The sequence below is a fragment of the Rhinatrema bivittatum genome, chromosome 2 (genome assembly GCF_901001135.1).
Source record: "Rhinatrema bivittatum chromosome 2, aRhiBiv1.1, whole genome shotgun sequence".
Classification (NCBI taxonomy): Eukaryota; Metazoa; Chordata; class Amphibia; order Gymnophiona; family Rhinatrematidae; genus Rhinatrema; species Rhinatrema bivittatum.
In genome coordinates, this window is record NC_042616.1 from 395,687,441 (window position 1) to 395,712,360 (window position 24,920).

Consider the following 24,920-nt stretch of genomic DNA (forward strand, 5'->3'; position numbering starts at 1 on the left):
ACGTCCGAAATAACTACACCTGTTTTCTTTGCATTGTCCTTGTATTACTGGTGTGAAAATGTTTTTTATTGCACAACCAGAGTTATCATCACATAGCTGGAAGAAAGACTACATTGTACAAATCAACTCCTCTTGTTGTACCTTTCATCAATTCAAATGATAGAAATTCTTCAGTGATATCAAATTTGTAGCTCATTCCTCTGACTGTGTATGTAACACTACCCCTCCAAACCCACCCTGATTTGAATGTGCCCATCTATAGTGGTACTTATATAGAGTCCTATTCACCCTATTAAAGTGCTCTCTTGCTCGCTCGCTCTCTTCTCTCTCTCATCCTTTTAAAATTACCCTCAATGACGGTAAGTTTTAAACAGTGTGTGTATGCCGGCTCGTGCCAATGGATGAAGCCATTTTATAAAACTAAATTACCCACGAGGAGACACAAGTTTACTATTAAAATAAAAAATGGGAATTAGTTTCGGAAAAAAGATGCGCTCTTTACCAAATAATCCACAGGCTCTTGTCCGCAATGGGCTTCAACCAGCATCATACAGAAGAGCACCCAGTTAACATCACATACTTTTCTCATGTTCTCATAACTCACCAAATAATTTTTTATTAATATAATCTTTTACTCAACACTTTTTTATTTTTATAATATTGAAATGCCTTTCCCAAAAAAATCTTTGAATTACTTATCTTTTGTTGAAAAATTCCTTTAGATTTAAACTTGATGACTACGGTGCTTAAATCTCAGTTCCAAAACACGCCCTTTTTTCTGATACTAATTTCAATTTTTAACCTATTCTGACTTCTGCCTGAAAAGTTAAGTGAAGATGGTGTCACTATGAGATGAGTGATGTTTAAATACTCTTTACATTTGAATTCAAAATACATTTTAAATGCTCTCGCACTTAAAACGTTTTTTGATATTATTTAAAGTAATGTTGCAACTGCAGAATCAGAATCATAGAAATTAAAAGTATGAAATGGGCACAGAAAGGTACTTAGCACCATTCTGTTTGCTATCAGGCGCATGATAGCGTGATGTGCCAAACAATAACAGAAATCTCTGCTATTAAATTTCTCAGGATGATGGTTAAGTGCTGCTGCTTATTGTTACATTTATCCAGTTACCAGCATTTACATGAAAGATACACTATGCTATAGCACACCACCACAATGGGCAATGTATGTATGCGTATCTTGGCTTATTACAAAATATTTATGATTGTGGTAGGGTGGGGTGGAATCATCCAAGCAAACTGCTCATTAGGCTGACTCCTCCTGTCTGTGTTTTTGGTACAGTGATGCAGTAACATCGTAAATGATGGCAGATAAAGACCAAAATAGTCCATCTGGTCTCCCAAGTAGCACTCAGACACTTTGAGTACACAAATCTTCAAATGTATTCCAAAACTCACTCCCTTTCCCCCATGTCCCCCACCCAATCTTGTAAGGTTGTAACCACCATTCCAGGCAGTCTACCCCATATCTTCTTGGAAGCACAATGCAAGATTATCCCTGCTGGTTTGGGCTGTAACTGCCCTCTGTGCAAGATTCCCAATGATTCAATATGATCCTCTTGATTTTAGGGAACTTCTGTGTTTATCCCATGCTTTTTATCTGTTTCTGTTGTTGTCTTCACCACCTCCCATTGGGAGGTCATTTCAGGCATCCAACACCCCTGCTGAGAAAAAGATTATTCCTAACTTTTCCTGAGTCTACTCCCTTAAAGCGTCATATTGTGAATCCTAATTCTATAACTTCCCTTCTATTGAAAAAGCTTTGATTCTTATGCACAAGTAACATTTATTTATTAGTGTTTTATATACCGTCATTCCACTAGTCCACAACAGTGTACAGGGTTGACACTCACAAACATAGGATGAATTACAAAGGTAGGCAGGTACACAGGTGAACAAGGAGAAACGTTTTAAAACTAAGGGTGTACTTCAAAGACTAACACATAAAAGCCATCATAGCTATATTAAAGGGGGGGATGAGAGAAGGGGGGTAATGATCAGGACAAATTTCAGATAGCTGGGTCAAGGTGAACTGGAAGTATCAGTCAGGCAGTATGCATTAGTGAATAGCCAAGTTTTCAGGTCTTTCTTAAATTTCTTATTGTCAGTTACTGTTCGAAGATTCTCTGGCACTCAGTTCCAAAACTTTGGGCCAGCAATTGATATCGCTCAGTTTCTTTTTTGAGTTAGATGAGAATTTCTTATGGTCAGGATTTCAAGAAGACCTTTGATCTGAGATCTAAGAGACTGAGAGGGGATATGCAGTTTAAATGTTACTCCCATCATGTCATTGTTTGTTTTAATATCTATCTTATCCCCCTGTCTTCTCCTCTCCTCTAGGATATACATATTTAGATTCTCAAGTTGTATCTCATATGGCTTTAGATGAATGTAGACACCAAATATTTTGGTGGCCCTTGTCTGGAAGAAGAAAAGAAAGGGGAAAAGGAGAAGACCGAGGTGAGAAGCTGAAGAGAGATGGAAGAGGAAAGAGGCAGAAGGCGTAGAGACTGCAGGGAGGAGTGGTAGCAAAAAAACAAAAAAAAAAACAAGGTAAAAGGAATCCAGCATGCAAAGTGGGAGGGAATGCATGGGAGAAGAACAAAAGATATGCCATAATGGGTCAGACCAAGGGTCCATCAAGCCCAGTATCCTGTCTCCAACAGTGGCTAATCCAAGTTACAAGTACCTGGCAAGTACCCAAATATTAAACAGATCCCATGCTACTAATGCTGGCATCAAGTAGAGGCTATTCCCTAATGATTAATAGAAATTTACTGACTTCTCCTCCAGGAATTTATCCAAATCTTTTTTTAAATCCTACTACACTAACTACCGTAATCATGTCCTCTGGCAACAAAGTTCAGAGCTTAATTGTGCGTTAAGAGAAAAAGAATTTTCTCTGATTTGTTATAATGTGCTACTTACTAACTTCATGGAGTGGCCCCTGGTTCTTGTATTATCCAAAAGAGGAAATAACCGTTTCACCATTACCCATTCAAGTCCTTTCATGATTTTGTAGACCTCTATCATATCCCTCTCAGCTGTCTCTTCTCCAAGTTGAACAGCACTAACTTCTTTAGCCTTTCCTCATAGGAGAGCCGTTCCATGCACTTTACCATTTTGGTCACTCTTCTCTGTACTTTCTCCACTGCAACTCTATCTTTTTGAGATGCGACGACCAGAACTGCACACAGTAGTCAAGGTGCCATCTAACTATTGAGTGATACAGAGGCATTATGTCATCCTCCATTTTATTACCGCATTAGGTCTCGCACCTCATGCTAATAAAGCTAGAGCCATCACTACCAGACTTTTGGTGGAATTCTTGAATGCTGATCAGCGGCCTATACATATATGCATGTAGAAAAGGTGTGGTCTAGGGGTGTCACCTTGCAAGGCCAACATTTATGCACGTACATTTGCCAACTTACGTGTGTATTTTTACACCTACTAATTATTTGGCATATGTAATATTAAAAGTGCTTAATGTGTGGTACTGACTGGGTGGGAGATCTGGGTTAACTGGGGGGAGTGCAGGCTGAAGAACCAGGAAGGTCTTGATAACCTGGAGAAGAACTGGGAGAACTAGTGGATTAATTGATAAACTGATTAATTTAATGTACGCATGCATGTTTCAAAATTGGCCAGCTTGCATGCATATACCGGTACTTACGCAAGTAAGTCCTACTTTACTTTCACGTGTAAAATATATGCATATGTTTTTAAAATAGTTAGGAAAAGAATGTGGATTCAATGTATTGATATACGTGACTTCCATGAATTGTGTGTGTTTGTGCATGAGCTAACATATGCACGTTTGTTGTGGGTTAGAGAAACGCGCATTTTATAAAACGGGCATTTATCTTACATGTGTGTTATAAAATATTTGCGTAGATCTGCTCATTGCCATTTAAGACGGTGAGTTTGCACGCACCCATATACATCTATGTGTCGGCATGTGCTCACATGAATTTGAATTTCATATTTATTTATTTATTTTTAATTTTTATATACCGTGTTCCTGTATGACATACAAATCACATCGTTTTACATTTAAACTGAGAACAACAAGTTCGCCTAGAGGCGGTACATGGAACAAGGGATACAAACTGGAATGTGGGAAGACAATAGTTTAGAAAAATACAATTAACTACATGAGGAAATGTGCATCATTATATTGGGTAATAAATGGGAAATACATCTTGGGTGAGTAACAGTCAATGTGTTGCTGAGGAGAATACAGTAAGGGGCTGCACAAGTGAGTGAGCATTACATAAAATACGCCTAGTACGCCTGTGTGTGCTCCTAATTTTAAGCAATTATATGAGGAGCCATTATTTGCATATTTTCCTTAGGACTTGTCAACTTTTACATGTTCAAGTGAGCACATTTTATAACATGCGTATGGAAAGGAAATGACCAGTTTTACCAATTAATCCATCAGTTTGCCCAGTCTTTCTCTAGATCATCAACACCCTTCTCGGCCACGCCCCCAGAACGCCCCTGGGCCGGCACCATGCCCACGGCCCCGCCCCCAAATGCCACGTCACCCCAACACGCATCCCGGGGCTTTGCGCGCCGTTGGCCTTTGCAACATAGGCACGCTGGCGCGCAAATCCCCTGCGCGCGTAAATCCAGCAGATTTACACGCGCAGGGCTTTTAAAATTTACCCCAATGTGTGTAATACAACTGGACTGTGCTTCTAGGATGGTAATTTTTAACAATATGGACGCCTCTTGCACACTTTTTACCTTTGTAGCTACTCCTTTCAGTTTTTTTTATATTTTTCTCATTTTATCAAAGTTTCCCTTTTGAAAGTTTAGCACTAGAGCCATGGATTTGCTTACTGTCCCCCTTCCAGTCATTAATTCAAATTTGATCATATTATGATCACTATTGCCAAGCAGCCCCACCACTATTGCCTCTTTCACCAAATCCTGTGCTCCACTGATGATTAGATCTAAAATTGCTCCCTCTCTCGTCGGTTCCTGAACCAATTTCTCCATAAAACTGTCATTTATTCCATCCAGGAACTTTATCTCTCTAGCATGTCCCAATGTTACATTTACCCAGTCAATATTATATATATAATAAAATTTATGAATCACTTTCCAGGTTTTACAATAAAATCTTCCAAAGCAATGTATATGTAGCCGCACATGTTTGAAAGTTATCCTCTAAAGATGTTTTGTTACTATTTGCTTGTTGTCTCATAGACCACAAAAAGTTTTAAATATAATGAACATGATAGCCACAATGTATTCAAAGAACTTAGGGGGGTCACTCATCAAACTGCATTAGGGTGTTATCGTGGGCGTTATTTATCACATCGGAAGATGCGTATGCAAATTTTTAATTTTTTCCGGACTGGTAGGAGTTAGGGCGGAGTTAATGAAAATGAGGGACACAACGTTTTATGCGATAGTGTAACGCATGCTGTTGTGGGTTTTAACGCCGGAAATAATTACACCTTTTTTCCTGGCGTTATGGCTGTGATAGCTATGCGTTCCTGCTGAAACGGGATTTGTGATATTTATCACAAATCCCGTTTTGGGAACGGAGATGAAGAGGGCGAGGGAGATAGAGCTTCTGGGGAGGCACAGATATTAGTCAACTTTTTATACCAGTATAAAAGGGGCCATTCTGAACTCAGGGTGATGTTCTGGTTGTGAGCTAGGTTTCAGGGGGAAGTTTTACATGCATAGTCAGAGGTATGAACAGCACAGTAGACAGCAGTGAAGATTTTATGTGATTTGGAGTGATGAAAAGTATAAAAAGATGAGATTTTTTACAATGTACTCTCGACCTAGCTTGATGTACTCTCTACCTAGCTGCTATCAAGCTAGGTTGAGAGTACAATGTACAAATCTCATCTTTTTATACCTTTCGTCACTACAAATCACATGAAATCTTCACTGCTGTCTAATGTGTTGTTCATATCTCTGACTGTGCATGTAAAACTGCCCCCCCCTTAAATCTAGGCTACCAACAAAACCTCAGCCCGAGTTACTAGTTGCCCCTCTTATAGGATATAAATATTTTCTTGTAGGAGAGCCTTATAAAGAGGTTCTCTCTCTCTCCCCCTCCAGCAGCAATGTGGTATATGAAAGAATTATCTTACCTTGCCCCCTTTTTTATCATGAGTGTTATCCTTGTGAAATGTATAGCAAAATGATAAATGTAGGTCTTAAGTTTCCTTAGCATGAAAAATATTGGTATAGTATACAGTAAAAGCCATGTTCGCAAATGATCTAAGATCCAGGTAGCAATTCTGAATCTGTTATACTGAAAAAATACACGACTGAGCTACAATCGAGCAGAACAATCCTGGGCAACTTTCCTCGATTAAATCGAGTGGGGTACTGAAACAATTTTAATAAGCTTGAACCTGCTCATCCACTTCTTGTTTTCTCCAATGCCTGGTGGGATTTCTTGCCTCGCCATACCCTCTTGGGAATGAGGCAGGACCAGAGAATGTGGGGCCCCTGGGAACAAACCTGCGACTGAAATGCAGTCCTTCTGCATTGCTTAGACCAGTTCAACACTACACCTAGAAGTAATATCATTATTACCCTTAACCAATAAGCCTCGATTTTCTTGAGCAACTGCAACATCACTCTCCGCTATGATGGCGAGGGATAGGGGGGTGGGGTGGAAAGAGATATTGGATTCAGACAACAACCAACAAGGGGCCTGACTTTTATGATCTGACATACTGATACATGGACATAAGTTAAAAAGCACAGGACCATGGCCAAGTCCATAAGCAAAACACGTCAAGCAGCACTGTCTGAATTTTCAAGAAAACTCATCACTCAGTAAAAGTGAAACATGGGGGTAACCTGCACAGTGTGGCAGATATTACCATAAGAAGCTTGACCACTTTGGTCCTTTTCTTTCTTCATTACTATGTTACTATGTATGTTTTAAGTTGTAAACAGTGACGAGGTGGTACTGGGTTCTAATACATCGGGATAAGGTAACATCAACAGAAGACAAAAGCAATGAAGTTGGGCAAGACTAGTGACAATAAAGAAAACATAAGGAGAACAAAAACTTGGTTAGCGTTCAGGAAAAGGGAGGGTCATTTTCAAGGAAGGGAAAATCTATGCATACAGTACTTTCTACCCACAGATTTTCTACTAATTTTCAAAGCAAAGCTATGCACATTCTTTCACTTTGAAAATTCTCAGAAAGCAGGTGCACAAACTCCCCTGCACAATGTTACACCTGCCCCTGGCACAGTATGATGTGTGCGTGTGGATTTACATGCATACATTTCACGCACAAAGACCGGCAAATTTTCTAATGAGCCACTTACATGCCAAAAAATGCAGTTTGTGTGCATTAATGGCTCGCTAGAAAATTTGCTGCTATTTGCATGTGAAAGGTATGCAGGTAACTCAATTTTACTCATTTAAAAAAAGTATTCCAGGGACAAAGTTAGGTTGGAGTTGGTATTTCCGTGCATACTTTCAATTTCAAAATGTATGAGCATAAATCCATATGTGTGGGAGGGGGAAGGGTGAGCCTGAGGTGGGATAGGGAGACAGAAGGGCACCTGAGAGCTGGGGTGAGGGTTGAGCCTGCTGTTGGGAGGGAGAGCATGCAATAAGAGCAAGAGAGCTGGGTGGACTGAAGTCTGGGAGGAAGAGCTGGGCCTTTGATGTACTTTTACAGTGTTCCTGGGGAAATTCAGCATATAACATTTAAAATTCCGCATCTTTGAGTAGTAACCATTTCTTCAGTACTGCATTTTACATTTATTATTAATCAGGCTGTGATTATATTGTGCTATTTTGATACATAATGTATGCAGAAGTTTAAAATATCATATATAGAATTTTTTGTTCCTTTTGTGCAAAGTTCCTCCAGATGTAGAAAATGCATTAGAATTAGGCATCTGTGTCTCTTTTAGTTCTGCCGGTAATGAAACATATTCTGCTTTTTTGACTGGGCTTGGAGATTCCTCATAATTTCTATTGCAGAATTCCAGGAGCTCAAGGCCAGCTTCCCATCCTAGCAGGATCTCTCTTTCATGGCCTGGCATCATACGCAGAACAACCAAAAAAACAAGCACTGACCTTCTGCAAAACTACAATAGTGCGTAGACTGTTAAAACGCTGTAAACATCTGTGGCACTGTGGGCTTAATCCATGGTGGGCATGAAGTTGCAGTGGGCAATCTGCAGACACCACCACAAAGTAACAGAGTGACAGTGCACAGGACTAAGCTATCTTATTTACTTATCGCTTAGTTTCAATTGTCGGGCTTCAATGCAAAAAGGATTGGAAATGTGTTAAAATAATTATCCAGAAAAACAGAATACAATCAGCATGCACCTGGATTTTGCAAGATGTCGAAATCTATTTCTGTGCTCTGTTCTTGTAAGGCTATAATGTCATATGAGTTCCTTTTTGCACTAAACACCAAAACCTCCCTGAATTCTTGCAAGCAGAGCTCAGGTACAGACCAGGTTAAACCCTAACCATATACCAAATGAAGGCTCAATTGTCAATTTTTTTCTTTAAAATAGTAAAGATATTTTAGCTACTGTATAAAAATGATTCAGATAAAGCTTATGACTGATCCCTGATCTTTAGGCTAAGATTAAGTATAGAATCTAAGCTATGAGTGGAGCATGGGATTGAGCCTGAAAACCTATATAATATGGGTGTTTATGACCTGTCACCCAGCCCCATTGAATATAAGATGATGTTACAACTATGAGTTACAGGAGGATTAAACCACCTGTTAAATAAAAAAAAATACTGTAAAAATAAGATAAATGCCCAAGTCAAATACATGTGATTAAAATGATAACTGTATAACGTCTTAGCTACTAGACCGATCTTAGCCAACAGGCCGAGAAGTGATGTATAACTTCTCAGCTAATTAATTTAAACTCAAAAGATATGAATAAGGCAGCAGTAATCAACTCAGTCCTCTGGATATACCTAGCCAGTCTTTTTTTTTTTTTTTTTAGGCTATCTGCAAAGCACATGCATTAGATAGATTTGCATGTACTGGCTCCACTGTATGCAAATCAATGTGAAAACTCTCCTTAACCGGTGCTGGACCAGATGCCTAGTCCACCTTAAAAAGTGTAAGGCACCCAGGTAGCTCTAAAGGGAGAAGCTCTGGGAGCAGGGTTAAGAGTATAGCCCCAGGGGAAGGAAGACAGGCCCCCCCGGGACTCCAAGAGAAGACACCTCCTGTAAGATTGCTGACCTGATTGTTTGTGAGATTGAAACTATGTGAATACAGAGGAAATAGTGACCCCAGACAATAGTTAGCCTGAGAATGTATTTGGGAATTGTGAAGCTAAACTACGTGAGTAAGCAGGGTAAGGCAGCCCCTTGAAAGACAGCTGGCCTATTTTTGTTTGTTTAAATGCGACATGCTGATGTTTGACACGGAAAATAAAAACACTTAAAGGAAAAAGCCTTTACCACTTGTGTTTGTGCCACAATCAACCTCATGCATATTCATTGTCGATATCCTGATAATCAGACTGACTAGGTATGCCTCAAAGATTTTGTTGCGAAACACTGGACTAAGCATGAGGAAAAAAAAATTAATGAGATGCATCACATGCAAAGCAACTTAATAATATTAAACTAGTTTAACAAAGATGATAATAAACCTCACAATCTGCAATAAAATTAGCAAGTTGTAGTTAACTTTAACTGACAGCATCAGCAGACTGTGTCTCCACATAACTGCGACCCTCTCAGAAACATATGTCCATCTGCGTGCAAGGGGCAAAGGAAACCATGAATTGGACGGCTCCATTTTGGATTCCAGCAACATCAAGGCATGAACATCTCGGCATCACTCCTGCCCAGAGGACTCTCCAACTGCTCTAGGGTAATGGTATTCTGGGAATGGAAGGGACGTGAAGGGGAAGTAAAGGGGGGGGGGGGGGGTGGAATATTTTTTTTTGCACCATTAAAGCTGGTGACAGGGTTTACAGGTGGGGCGGGGCGGCTAACATCTTCTGGGAGAAGAGCTATATGGGGAATCCCCAGGAGGGTGGTGAGAGAAGCCAAGAGGTAATTTTCTTGGGAGGACAAATTTTGTGCCAAAGGTTTCCACTCAGGGCTAGCTGTCCTTTTAAAGATCATGGCCCAACTGACCAGTGAACTCACTAAAGGGCTTTCGCAAAGCAGGTGAGAAGGAACCACTGAAGCCCATTAAGAATGCATGTTAAAGCATAGATTTAACACTCTATAGTAAACAGGTGCCTAAAGTTCCATATTCTGCCATCAATTCATCAACCCTTAGGATGCTGCTCAGGTATGTCAGCTTTTGAATACACAGTAAGAAAACACTCTGACCTGCTCATCATACATTTTCAATTGCCAACATTTTTCAGCTACCATTTGGCCACACAAGCATACATTTATTGCCTGAAATGGCTTCAGATTTTCTTTCCGGTTGCCATTACATGTTTGCAGCCAGACATCTGAGGTTCCGTTCTATAACCTTAAAAGACAACAGCATTGCTCAGGAGGAGAAAAATTAAAGGATCCCATTAATTCAAGCCATTACAACTATGATACAAAGCTTCCTGATATCAGGACCTTTTGCTAGCTAATGCAGTACTCTTAAATGCAGTGTGTGATCGCCGCCAGAGAGAATGATCTATGTATATTTTCTATTTTGAAAGGCAGCCCCCGTGACACCATCCCCAAAAGCCCTAAACAAAAACAAATATATAAACATCTCTAATTCTAACTTAGGTAAAGAACACTGAAAAGAATATTAATCTATATCTAAGTGTGTATTTCTTTGGTAATACAGCTGAAATGTACCAAGGTTACTGCATTAAGAGACATTCTATTTACTAAATGCACATTGATAAACAGAACAAAAGGTTTCACCCACCTGGGATCTTTCTGAATGCTATCAATGGAAGGTGACCTGGCCAAAGTCCCCTCCGGTGGGATGGCTGGCCCGGATTTGCTGTACGGTGATTCCACGGAAGGACAATACTGCAGCTGCCGGTAGGGATCCGCGTAATTGGAGGCCGGGCCTGCGGCGTAGCTGGCCCTCTGGAAGGTCGCCGTTGCATTCTGGTTGCCATGCTGGCTGCCTGTGCGCTGTAAGGGTACGGAGTCGACACCAGGGGAAGATGGGGCTACGACAGGAAAGTAGGGACAAAGTAAAAAACTGAGGACCTGTTCACAGAAAAGTTTAACCAGGTCTAGGCAGAGGAAAAATATACAGAGGTATAAACAGGGTATAGAGAAGAGTAAGAAAGAAAGAAAGAAAACAACAAAAAAAACCCCAGAATGTCAAATTTGAAACCATAAAGTTATATACCCTGCTGAGTGAAATCATATCTACTGTTACTTGTTCCTCAGGTCTAACTGAACACATCAGTGTGTATAAAATAAATGCTTCATCTGTTGCATGATTTAAATACATGAGGTTCAAGAATGTTGCTCTTAACAAATGTGTTAACCAGAAATATATGCAATATGCAAAACAGTTTTACAAGCATAAAGTTAAACACGAAGCTGGACTGCATGTCAACCCAAGTGAAAGTTATTGGAAATATTATATCTTCATCCCGTTAAGCCAGAAACAGCTATAGAGACAGAAACTTATTTCACCGTTCTTTCACATCCTAGTATCTGTAAGCCTTTCTAAATCCATTTCTGCCGTCCTAGCCTTACCAATGTATTTTTTTTTAATGTTCTGTACAACTGGCTCCCAACATTTTTTTTTCCACTCACAAAGCATCCTTTAGGTCAGATATGGGCAATTCCAGTCCTCAAGGACCACCAGGCGGGTTTTCAGGATATCCCTAATGAATATGATTGAGATGTATTTGAGTACAACTGAGGCAGTATGCATGGAAATCTATTCAAATCACTAACGAAGCAGCTACCTCTCCAATTGATCACACAACAAAGGAGAGAGGAGACTAAACCCACTCTAAACACACAATTTTCAAAGAATTCTAATTTAACAATTAAATACCCAACAAATGACAATATCATAAAGATTTTAGCTCACGTAATGGTGTAATCTGCAGCCTCTCACCACGCAATGGGCCGCAGGCTGTAATCAGCCTTTAGAGCTTTTTATTTATAATCATTTGTTGTCATTTGTCCACCCACCAATTACCTTTATTCAACCTAATTCTATAAATGTGTAAATTTTCACAACTTTCTTAGAACTGACGTTCTTTAAATATCGAATTCAAAGATAGAATACTTAGCCATTAATATTTTCAATCAGGCAGCTACACTGCATTGCTGTTAAATTTTAAACATCCCAACATGAATCATGTTTCAACTAAGGTCCAGTCTTCTTCAGGGGAATTGTAACTATCAAGTCAGGCCAATATATTCTATACAGAATATATTGGCCTGACTTGATGTTTCAACTAAGGTCCAGTCTTCTTCAGAGGAATAGGCCTGACTTGATAGTTACAATTCCCCTGAAGAAGACTGGACTAAGGCTAAGTATTCTATCTTTGAATTCGATATTTAAAGAACGTCAGTTCTAAGAAAGTTGTGAAAATTTACACATTTATAGAATTAGGTTGAATAAAGGTAATTGGTGGGTGGACAAATGACAATAAATGATTATAAATAAAAAGCTCTAAAGGCTGATTTATTTATTTTATTTATTTAAGGTTTTTTTATACCAGCATTCGAGAACACGTTCACATCATGTCGGTTGCGGCCCATTGCGTGGTGAGAGGCTGCAGATTACACCATTACGTGAGCTAAAATCTTTATGATATTGTCATTTGTTGGGTATTTAATTGTTAAATTAGAATTCTTTGGAAATCTATTCAAGCATATTCATTAGGGATATCCAGAAAATTTAACTGGTTTGGCGGCCCTCAAGGACAGCAATTGTCCACCTCTGCTTTAGGGCATCTGACTACATTTCCAAGATCCCTTTATTTTTTTCCTCCAGATATGTCAGAAACTAACCAGCAGAAAAAGCCTGTCAGCTGGCCTGGAAAATTATAAGGTTTGTCATCCTGAAATTGGGGTTTTGGGGACAGAGAGAATGAGGTAGGTTCATGCAGTGTTTGCTTCTGCACACAGTAGCGACATATTTTATCAGGTAGGTGTTCCTTGTCTGCAGGCGGATGCCAATAAGATAAGGGTGTCAGAATGTACCACAGACCTATCCTGCTTGAACCCTTGGTAAGGCCCTTCCTCTTTTCATTAGCTCACCTTCGTCATCAACCCCTACACAACATCTGCCTCTATCATGAGCACCAGAAAACTGAGGGACCTCCTCCATTCTCTCACCTGGATTTTCATCCCCTCCTACACTTCTCTCGTAATCCCTTCCTTTCTACCTTCTCCCCCATCCCTCCCAAAGATTTCTCACTTCCCAGAGATAAGCACATGGCTCTTAAGGTAGATGAAATACACCAGGCTGTTACTCCTGCTCTGACTGATAGTACAGGTGAGTTAAGGGATCGGGGGGGGGGGGGGGGGCGTTTGAGTTGCTGTTCCACTGCTACACTGGGACCTCGAGGGAGAGGAGGGAGGGTGCACCTGAGTGAGTGAGCTAAGGAATCGGGAAGGAGAGGAAGGGACAGAGTGAATGACCAGGGATAGCCATGGTGGAGGGAAGGAGTAAACCACTGGGGACAGCCATTAGAATAATGACTTCTTACCCTTGGGAAAAGAAAAAGAGAGCTTCTAACACAGCACTGCTTAAACTGAAAGTTGTTGAATGTGCAAAGGAGCCACTGATTTTGCAGCTGCACAGAATTTACGTTAGAGATTGGAGACAAAATGAGGCAAAGCGGCAAGAAATGTCAAAGTCAAAGAAAGTGTTTCAAACGTACGCATTACGATGGAATGGAAAAGGATTTGAATGAATGGATAATGGAATGCAGACAGCATGGCTACATGGTGACTCACTCCAGCAGCCGTGCGCATGTTATAAAATCCAGGGTTGGCGTGTGCAAGGGGGTGCACAATTGTGCAACTTGCATGCGCCGAGCCGTGCAGTGCAGTCTTCCTCCTTTCCCTCCGAGGCCGCTCCAAAATCGGAGCGGCCTTGGAGGGAACTTTCCTTCTTCCCCCCCCCACCTTCGCCTCCCTTCCCCTACATAACCCGCCCCCCAGCCCTACCTAACCCCCCCCTTACCTTTAACTTAGAACTTGTGCCTGCCTCTGTGCAGACGTAGGTTGCACACACTGGCCAATGGCCGGCCCGCGATCCCAGGCACAGCGACAAATGGCCGTTGTGCCTGGAGGCTCCAGCCCCACCCACCCCCCACCCCCTTTTTCAAGCCCCAGGATATACGCGCGTCCCAGGGCTTGCGTGCGTCGCCGGGCCTATGCAAAATAGGCTCGGCGCACGCAGGAGAGGATTCTCGGGGTTACGCATGTAACCCTTTGAAAATCAGCCCCTTAGTGTAACCCCTTCTTGGTTTTAAAGTCCCTAATGCAGAGGTTACAGCAATGACTGTCCCGGTCTTCTCCTTCTCTCATGCATCCAGAGTTTCGGCACTGGGCACCAGGGTCCAGCGGGAGGGAGGACAAGCCTCCAGGGCCCATGGTGCTGGTGGTGGGTATTTCACAAAGTCTCTCACCTCTCACCCTCAATGTCTCACAATGTACTCACGTACGGGTTGATTTTAAAAGCATTGCTTGCACATATGCGGGCCTTGCACGAGCAATGCACATTTTAAGAAGCCTTGTATCAAGAAGAAGGGGACAGAAAAGGGGCTGGGTATGGGCATTCCAGGGAGGGGCAAAGATTTACATGTGTAAATCCACATTTTAAAAAAGGTGAACATGTCGTGCATCGGCTTGTTATCCTTACTTCTGGTCCTGGAGATTTCAAGTTTTACGGTGTTTAGCACAGCTTGAGGGTTTGGAGTCAAGTGGAGGGCATGCAGGTTGAAGAACCAGAGGGGTCTTAAAGACCTTGAATATCAACTAGGTAAACTGGTGGACTACTTAGAAAAACTGTTTTTTTCCTCACGCGAGCATGTTTTAAAATCCTTCTGCATGTGTGCGTAAAAGCCGCTAAAGCCCTAGCCAAAATATGTGTATGGGGGTACTTTAAATGATAGGCGCGTACTTTTGAGCGCAATTTAAAACTGCGTTTCTCTGCCCGTGTGCCAATATGCGCATTGTTTTTTTATTAAAATCAACCTGTACGCACAATCGCATGCACAAATATGAGTCAAATAAATCAGGCTACAGACTTTGGAGTGGTATTCAAAATAAAAAATATTTAATGTAACTTAAAAAATAATATCTATACAAGGATTGCAACAATTATCATGAAAAGCAAAAGAATGACTCCAAAAATCACAATCTCCTTATCCATTTCTCAGACTGAATCATTATCTTGGTTCCAAATGTTGCGCCCGTCGGTCGCAGACAGCTGCGACCGTTGCTACTCACCTCATTTTGCCCAGTAGCCTCAACTCTGGCTAAGATGGCCGTCTCTGCCTCTGCATACCGACCTCCTTGGCGTTCCTGGGACGGCGAGGGCGATCCCGGTCGCCATCTTGAACCAAGAGTGACCTAGGGCACGCGCGCACGCGCCTGCCTCCTTCTTGTGCACGTCATGGCGGGAACCCTGGGGCATACCCTCTGCATGACGTCACTGCCTATGTGTATTTAAGCTAACCGGACTTTCCTACCTATGAGTTAGCAAGGATTCCATCTTGCTATTCCTTTCTCTGAGACGCTTCGCATCGCTGTACCGGCGTTCCTGGCTGAGTGACTCAGGTACCCGCTCCTCGGGGGCCTTGCTGCACTCAGGGCTATCCGCTCCTCGGAGAGCCTCTCCTGCCTGTCTCACCTTCTTCAGCTAAGGGAGTTCTCCTGCATCGGATCTCCCCTACTTCCTCTACGTCTTCTCTACTGCATTGTGAGTACAAGACCTACTCTTCATCATCTCATCTATCCTGCTGTGTGGGATCCTCGGGTTACCCCGCTCTGTGGACCACTACCGGATCCACGCAGTCTTGTGCCAATTACCAACTCCTACCTCTGGCTTATCCCGCGCTGCGGACCACTACCAAAGCTATAACACACAAGCTATATCTGAAGCAAGTACTTTCCGGGTTACCCCACCTTGCGGACCACTACCGGATTTATGCTGTCTTGTGTCAGTTACTCACATTTGCCTATGGCCTACCCCACATGACGGATCACTTCAGAGCTACCACGCACAAGATTATCAAGAAGCAAAGATTCCCCAGGTTATCCCGCTCTGCAGACCACTACCGGAGTATCCATTCCAGGTCTTCTAATTCCAGGACTGAGTTTATAACCCGCTCCTCGGGTTTCGCTTTACTGTAAAATAAATATTCTCTGACTCCTGTGTCCATCACTCCTGAGACCCCGCCTTGTCGTGGAGAGTCCCCACAGGGCTCCTCCCGGTGGGTGGAGTCAGCTCTCTCCAAGACCCAAGGGCCCACAAACCAAGTTAAAACATAACACCAATGTTAAAAAAGGGACCCAGATATGGGGGTAGGAAAGTGAAGGCCAAATATTCTGTCCCCTTCTTCTAGTCTTCGGCCCAAAACTGTCTCCCTGAGAATTGCAAGCCGACTCAAATGTCAGAAAGACAGGTAGTCCCAATCCTGTTCCCACTAGGAAGGTGGGCCTCCCTTCAAGGCTGGCCAGGTCACATAAATAGGTCCCACTCTCTGAAAGTCCAAGTATTTATTCTCGCTATTCTTCTGCCCAGGAGGGAACAAAAATTGTATTTCTTCTGGCAATCCATTGGTAGTAGGATAAAGGGCCCATCAAATTGCCAAATGCCAAAAATACAACCAAACCTAGAGCCAAAACAAGCTGAGCAAACTCAAGCCCAGATTATATAAAGGAGCACTAACCAATTCCAAAAAAAGGGGGAATGGCCCACCGCTGGGCAAAATGGAAAAATCTCCCAGCAGATATAAAAAGGAAAATGCTTAGAAAGCGTGCAAAGCCATTTTGACATTTTTATTTACGAGGACAATATTCAAATTTGTATACCATTGGGGCAACAGGGCATGGAAACGGACCCGCAGGCACATTTCTGAGCTCTCTCAGTGTCCTGGGATGTACCCTCATCTGACCCCTCAAACAGACACACAGGCTTTCTCACACTCAATGATGAATTTTAAAGCCCAGAGCACATTGAAATTAGGGGATCCACGAAGAAGTTGGGCTTGCATGTGCCAACCGTATATTTAGAAGTGCCTATATAAGCACATAAATGCTGTGACATGCACATCGTATACATTTCCAAAAGGGGGTGGGACATGGGCGTGGTCTGGGTGGGTCACGGGCTTTTTGGGGCCTGGCTAAGAGATATGCACATAAATACTTATGCGCCCTGGCGCGCGCCGAGGTCCCCTGCCGCATAACGTTACTTCTGCTATAGATGATGTGTAAATTATAAAATAAAAGGATCGCGTCATTTCTGAATGGTTTAAAGCAGGGGTCTCCAACCACCGGTCCGCGGACCAGTACCAGGCCATTGGGGGTTTTTTGCCGGTCCGCGGCGCCGCTCTCCCCGGCTGCCATTCATTGGCTACCGCTGCTGTGGCGAGGCGGGGCGAGGCTAGAGACCCGCCTCCTCCAAACCCATGAACCAAAAAGCAAATTAGCGTGTCGCGGCTGAGCGGTGAACTATGTTGCCAGAGCCGCGCAGGCAGGAAGGAGGAGCTTCAGCCACTGCAGTTGCTCCTCCTACTTCCTGCCCGCCCTGCCCAGGAAGAAAAATGTTGCCGGAGCTGCGCAGGCAGGAAGGAGGAGGAGTTTCAGCCATGTGCAGAAGAGGAGCATTGCGGCCCGAGAAGACCAGGGCCGCTGCAGAGCCCATCCTGCAGCAGCCTGTGAAGAGGAGCCCAGAGGTGAGAAAGAGACTGAGGGTTTGTAGAGTGTGTATGTGTGTGTGTATGCGATGAGTTGAGAGATTGTGTGTGAGAGTGAGTTGAGAGACTGTGTGTGGGAATGAGGACCTGAATGTTTGCAGAGAGCATGTGAGAGCCTCTGTGTGTGTGAGAGAGACAGCATGTGAGAGTGAGAGCCTGTGCTTGATCAAGACAGCATGTGGGAGTGAGAGAGAGCCTGTGTGTGTGAATCAGACAGCATGTGCCAGTGAGAGACTGTGTGTATGAATGATTGTATGAGAGAGAGCATGTGAGAGTGAGAGCCTGTGTGTGTGTGTGAGAGAGAGAGAGAAAGCATGTGAGAATGAGAACCTGACTGTGTGAGGGAAGAAGACAGATGGAGAGAAAAGAAATAGAAAAAAAGGCAATATAAATGCAATTGGCAAAAAAATAAGAAAGGGAAGGTGGGGAAAAAAAAGCCTGTGACCAACCGATTAGATAACTAAGATCAGACTGCAGATGTAAAAAAAAAATACTTTTTACTGATTGGCACATGTAATCTTTGGGAATGTGCAAGAGTAGCACTTTCTCTATGCGGATCTCACAATGTACAAGGCAGTCGAATGGGCCACAGTGCCAGTAGCAGCAATCAGCACTTCTCCAATAGCCACGCGGCAGCAGTGACAGTGGCAGCAGAGGAATGAGAGAGGCTCTGAGGTTGTGAGGGAGCCAGTAAGAGTGAGAGCATGAGTGTGAATGAGAAAATCCAGGGGAGTAAGAGTGTGTGTGTGTGTGGGGGGGGGGGGGGGTGGACGGGGAGAGAGTATCTTACAGCCTGAGAGTGTGTCAGTGTCTGTGAGAGCGAGAGCTAATGGTTGGGTATAAGAGCATGAATGTGTATGTATGTGACAGTGTATGTGTGAGAGAGAATGGACATTCTGAACCTATGGTGAGTTGAGTCACATTCACATTATAAATGTCATAATTAAATGATAAGTATGCACTAAAATCCAACCCCATCCATAACCCCGCCCCCATATGACCAAAGCAATGCCCCTTCCCCACCCCCACCCCGCCTTGCTGGGCCATGGACATAAGAACATAAGAAAATGCCATACTGGGTCAGACCAAGGGTCCATCAAGCCCAGCATCCTGTTTCCAACAGAGGCCAATCCAGGCCATAAGAACCTGGCAGGTACCCAAAAACTAAGTCTATTCCATGTAACCATTGCTAATGGCAGTGGCTATTCTCTAAGTGAACTTAATAGCAGGTAATGGAATTCTCCTCCATGAACTTATCCAATCCTTTTTTAAACACAGCTATACTAACTGCACAAACCACATTCTCTGGCAACAAATTCCAGAGCTTTACTGTGCGTTGAGTGAGAAAGAACTTTCTCCGATTAGTTTTAAATGTGCCCCATGCTAACTTCATGGAGTGCCCCCAAGTCTTTCTATTATCTGAAAGAGTAAATAACCGATTCACATCTACCCGTTCTAGACCTCTCATGATTTTATGAAAATGGTCTTGATTGAAGTCGGTCCCTGGTGCAAAAAAGGTTGGGGACCACTGGTTTAAAGGATCTGGGGTAACCTGGGGAGTGTAGGCTATCAACTTAGGGGAGTAGTTGGAGGACCTAGCTGTCAACTGGGTAAACTGGTGGATGAAATGTTAAACTGGGAATGGCACTGGCGTGTGCCCCTTTTAAAATCCCCTGACTTACGCAACACACCCACTTAAAATTAGGAGCACATCTGCGCATGGCCATGCTATTTTATAACTTTTGCACATATTTGTGCGCAAGTTATAAACTAGCCTCGTCCTTGGCTGCAGGCTGACATGCATACAAATGTGCGCCTGCACATCAGTTTGAAAGTTACACTCAGTGGTTCTCTTCTCACATACACACCACAGCCTCTCACACAGGCTCTCTCTCCCTCACATACACACACACATATGCTCTCATACAAACAAGATCTCTCACACAGACTTACTCTCTCATACTAAGGGCCGGACTTTCTAACCTACGCGCGGGCATAGATTTGTGCACGCAACCCAGCACGCACAAATCTACGCCTGATTTTATAACATGCGTGCGCAGCCATGTGCATGTTATAAAATCCGGGGTCAGTGCATGCAAGGGGATGCACACTTGTGCACCTTGCACGCGCCGAGTCCTAGGGGAGCCCCGATGGCTTTCCCCGTTCCCTCCGAGGCCACTCCGAAATCGAAGCGGCCTCAGAGGGAACTTTTCCTTTCGCCCCCCCCCCCACACCTTCCCACCCCCCAGCCCTACCTAAATCCTCCCCCCTACCTTTATTATTTAAGTTGCGCCTGCCTTTGGGCAGGCATAGGTTGTGCGATTCTCTGGCCAAGCAGGCCTTCGGAGGCCTCTGGCCACGCCCCGCCCCTTTTTTTCAAGCACCGGGACATGCGCTCGTCGCCAAGCCTATGCAAAATAGGCTCGGAGGGCGCAGGAGCGGGTTTTCGGTGTTACGTGCGTAACCCTTGAAAATCCGCCCCTAAGTGTATCACACATACACAGAGTCTCTCACACAGGCTTGCTCTCTCCTGCTCTCACACATATGCACGTGCTCAGAGTCTTCCTCTCATACACAGATATGCAGAGAAAGGGCCAGCGCTAGCTTTTTTGTTGCATTGTGTGAACAATTACTGTGCTACTACCACCCCCTACTCTGTTAATGAACTGTCCCACCAAAAAGCACCAGTCAATTTAAAAAAATGATACCTCCCCACCCCTCAGGTCTTCACCCTCTCCTCCCATGGCCAGTGCAAGGATATTACCGTGTTTCCCCGATAGTAAGACACCCCTGATAGTAAGACGTAGTGAGAATTTTAGGGGGGTCGGCTAATGTAACACATCCCCCGAAAGTAAGACGTACCTGTCATTTCAAAAAAAAATTATTTTTAAATACCTGTCGGAGGGCCGCGTGGGTCCAGGCGGCTGGTGGCGGGAGCCGGGTGGTCGCGTGTTAAATCTAGGCCGCGGGCGGGTGGGCGCTTGTTCCAGGCGGCGGCGGCGGGTGGACGCGCGTTAGTTCGAGACGGGCGGCGGGTGGTCGCGTGTTAAATCTAGGCCGGGTCGCACAGGCGCGCATTCATTCACTGCCGGTGGGGGCTGCTTTCGGCGCTCAAGGCAGTCACATGCTGTGTGTGACTGCCTTGAGCGCCGAAAGCAGCCGGCAGCGAGCAGCCGGCAGCGGCAGCCGAAAGCAGCCGGCAGCGGCGAAAGCAGCCGGCTCCTCCGCCTGGATGAATGAATTCATTCACTGCCGCAGCCCCCACCGGCAGCCCCCACCGGCAGCCCCCAGCGCCGAATCGCAGGGGTCGCACAGGCGCTGTGGGCCTGTGCGCGCATTCATTCACTGCCGGTGGGGGCTGCCGAGGCAGCCCCCACCGGCAGTGAATGAATGCGCGCCTGTGCGACCCGGCCTAGATTTAACACGCGACCACCCGCCGCCCGCCGGCCGTCTCGAACTAACGCGCGTCCACCCGCCGCCGCCGCCTGGAACAAGCGCCCACCCGCCCGCGGCCTAGATTTAACACGCGACCACCCGGCTCCCGCCGCCAGCCGCCTGGACCCACGCGGCCCTCCGACAGGTATTTAAAAATAATTTTTTTTTGAACACTCAGGTTTTTTTTCCAATATAAGACATACCCTGAAAGTAAGACATAGTGGGACTTTTGGGAGTAAAAAGAAAGTAAGACGCTGTCTTATATTCGGGGAAACACGGTAGGTGCTCTATAGCCTTTTACACCAGATAAATTATCAGGTGTAAAAACATGTGAGTAACTTGGAAACTGCACACGTGTGTCTTTTAAAATAGCAACTTACACACATAAAAGTTGAATCTTTTACTGCCTTTTTACACACACAAATCCTTGTAAGATGAGACGAGTGGCGAAACAAGGGTTTTGAATGCTTTGTGATTTATTACTTTGTATTGTGAATGGTTTTCCCAAAGAGCTCAACAGAAGCTTGAGATGCTGGCTTGACTCAGAATGAAGCTTTGACAGAATACAAATCCCAGTATCCTTGAAGAAGCTGTAAGACTGAAACATCCTGCAGTGCCATTGGACAAAATACTATTACCAGTCTGATGACCATTAGCCAGAATGGTAATTCTATTATTGTGTGCCCTGATTGGCACTTCAGACTGAACTAGTCATGAAGATGCTAGAATTCTATAGTCTTGGTTGGGAATAAAGAGAGCAAATCTATGTGCTGAAACTCTGCTCCAACTTTAGTGAACAGCAAATTTCCTGAAACTCTTTAGGCACTGATAAGTAGTGAAAAGTGTTTGGTGGAGGAGGAGGCGTGAGGAGAGAGAGGAGTCCGCTCCTTCTGTGAACGTGTCGGCTGGTGAGAGTCAACGACGGAGGACTGAGTCGCTGGGAGGTGACGTCAGCCCGACGCCCACCCCACCCCCCCTCGCTATAAAATCTGCAGAGGGAAATCACAGTGCCAGGAGGAGGCGTGAGGAGAGAGAGGAGTCCGCTCCTTCTGTGAACGTGTCGGCTGGTGAGAGTCAACGACGGAGGACTGAGTCGCTGGGAGGTGACGTCAGCCCGACGCCCACCCCACCCCCCTCGCTATAAAATCTGCAGAGGGGCGGCGCCCCGCTGCCGCCGGTGCCACGCCTAAGCCGCACGCGCCGAAGGGGCACGCGGCTTTGACCGGCTTAGACCGGAGAAGACCGGGGACCGGCGAAGGGCGCTACCGATTTGGTTTAGGTTTTCTATTTAATTGTCTATGGGGAGGAAAAGGAAGGCTAGGATCTTAACCTCCTCACCTAGTCAGCTAACACGCATTGGACCCATGAACCACCACGTGGTAAGAATGGTGGAACAGCCAAGAGAGGACAGCGGGGGAGCAGAATTTTATGCATCCCTGAGTCCCGGCGAAGGTCCGAAGTCTCCCCTACAACCGGCTGGTGCAATACCATCGGACCCAGCTGAAGTACCGGTAGGATTGGTCCAAACGGACACTAGCCTGAGTAATCAGGCTGAATCCAATTGGACTGAGAAAAGTATCTCCTCTCTATTAGAGCAGTCTAATTCTACCGGCATTAAGGTTAGTTTATCCCCAGGGGGAACCCTAGGGGGAACCCAGGGGAAACTAACCTTGGAAGATCTGGGAAAAATGATAATGAAGTTGGATAGTAATGTTATTAAAATGAATAATTCATTACTAGCTACTATTAAAGAAAACAGGATGTCTATAGAAAATCACGAAAAGAAAATTGAAAAATGTGAGAAAGATATGGTAATGGTCACTAATAAGATACAACTGATACAGGCATCAGAAAATGCCTTTATCAAAGATAGTCTGATCATCCATAAAGATATGGAATATATGGAAAATTTAATAAGGGTAAAAAACCTAAGATTAATAAATTTTCCTATGACAAGGTTCCTATCTCCTTGGGAATTATTTAAAAAATACCTTAAAGAGAACCTCTTATATGAGGAGGATGAAATCCCTAAATTGTCAAAGATATTTTATTTACCTTAGAAAACCTCTAGAGGATCTAGAGGGCAGGATGTAGGGGATGAACCCTCCTCACCAGGCCTATCGACTTTTTTAGAAGAGTCGGTAGACCTGATAAATAAGAGAGCTACTCTAATAATATCATGTGTATCCGAACAGGATAAGGAGAAATTGTTTAAGAAATATTTTTCGGTTAAAGATATATTATTCTGTGGACAACAAGTTCAAATATATCCTGATGTGGCTAGGGCCACTCAGGCTACAAGGAGAACTTTCCTGTTATTAAAATCTAAAGTATTGGCACTAGGTGCTACATTTTTTCTAAAATTTCCATGTTTGTGTTTGTTGAATTATAATGGAAGAAAATATGGTTTTTTGGATCCAACACAATTAGAAATATTTCTTACAGATAAACATCCAACTTCTGCATTAGAGACAGAAGCCACATAGAAATTAAATACTCTCTCTCTGTGATTACTAGTGATTAATTTACTTACCAAACTTTTAGTTTTCTTGGTCTCCTCCTAAATATAGGTAATAGTGGAAATGTATACTATATCTTTATATTTATGTTAATTGTATGAAATTCAATTATATATTCCACTTTTTTCTTTATGTTTTCATAAAGTGTAAACTGTGAAAATTAATAAAATATAAATTAAAAAAAAAAAAAAGTGTTTGGTGACAGATAATGGTGGTGCAGCCACTTAGCAATAGTGATCATAACATGACCAAATTTGAATTGGCTGGTAGGGGAGCAATAAGTAAATCTACAGCTCTAGCACTAAACTTTGAAACAGGAAACTGATAGAATGAGGCAGGGGCAGCAGAACAATGTTTTGTCTTGGGGGGGGGGGGGGGGGGGGAGGGCATCCAAGCTTCACCCCTAGCTTCATTCCAACTCCATCTCCATCTCCAATGCCAATGTCTTACTTTATGTTTACAGTTAATGTAATTCTTTCTTTGCATAAATCATAGACTGGAATTATTCATTCCCAGACCTACCAATAACATACTTGATGCTAGAAAACTGCTAGGGTCTTATTTCTGTTTTTCTCTGCCCCTGAGAAAAACAGCCTTACTAACAGAAGTGTCAGTATTAAGCAACTATTCTGCACTATGTATGGAGAGAGAGAAGATCACCAATCAGAAACCAAGAAAATGCAGCCTACAGATATTTAAAAAGTTCTAAATGTTTGGACACCACTCGCCTGATAAAAAAAGAACAACAAAGCTCACCTTGATATGTTGCCCCAGCCTTTGAACCCTGAGGAAGTGGGAGATGGTGAATGGTGAGATCTTCTATGCACTGAATTCTCTTGGGGTTAATACAAGGCTATTAGGCACCCTATATGAATCTTGCAAACTTGTCTTGCCCCCATACACACAATAATTATGCATTTATAACAAATTTTACATGAAAAAGGACATTCAAAGTACAGTCTTCCGAGGTAAAATTATTACTTACAACATGTATATTACATTTACATACACTGCTATGTTGCTAATGAAGAAACTTTGCAACAGATACTTGGAAC

The 24,920-nt window shown here is 43.6% G+C and overlaps 1 protein-coding gene across 1 annotated transcript in view; it reads right to left on the reverse strand.

Annotated features, from left to right (window-relative positions):
• The window catches only part of CTNND2 (catenin delta 2), a 2,320,710-nt gene that overhangs the window by 996,575 nt on the left and 1,299,215 nt on the right, over positions 1 to 24,920 (reverse strand). The window contains 1 exon segment of the mRNA XM_029590042.1: positions 10,921 to 11,173. Within this exon segment, the coding sequence (XP_029445902.1) occupies positions 10,921 to 11,173 (253 nt within the window).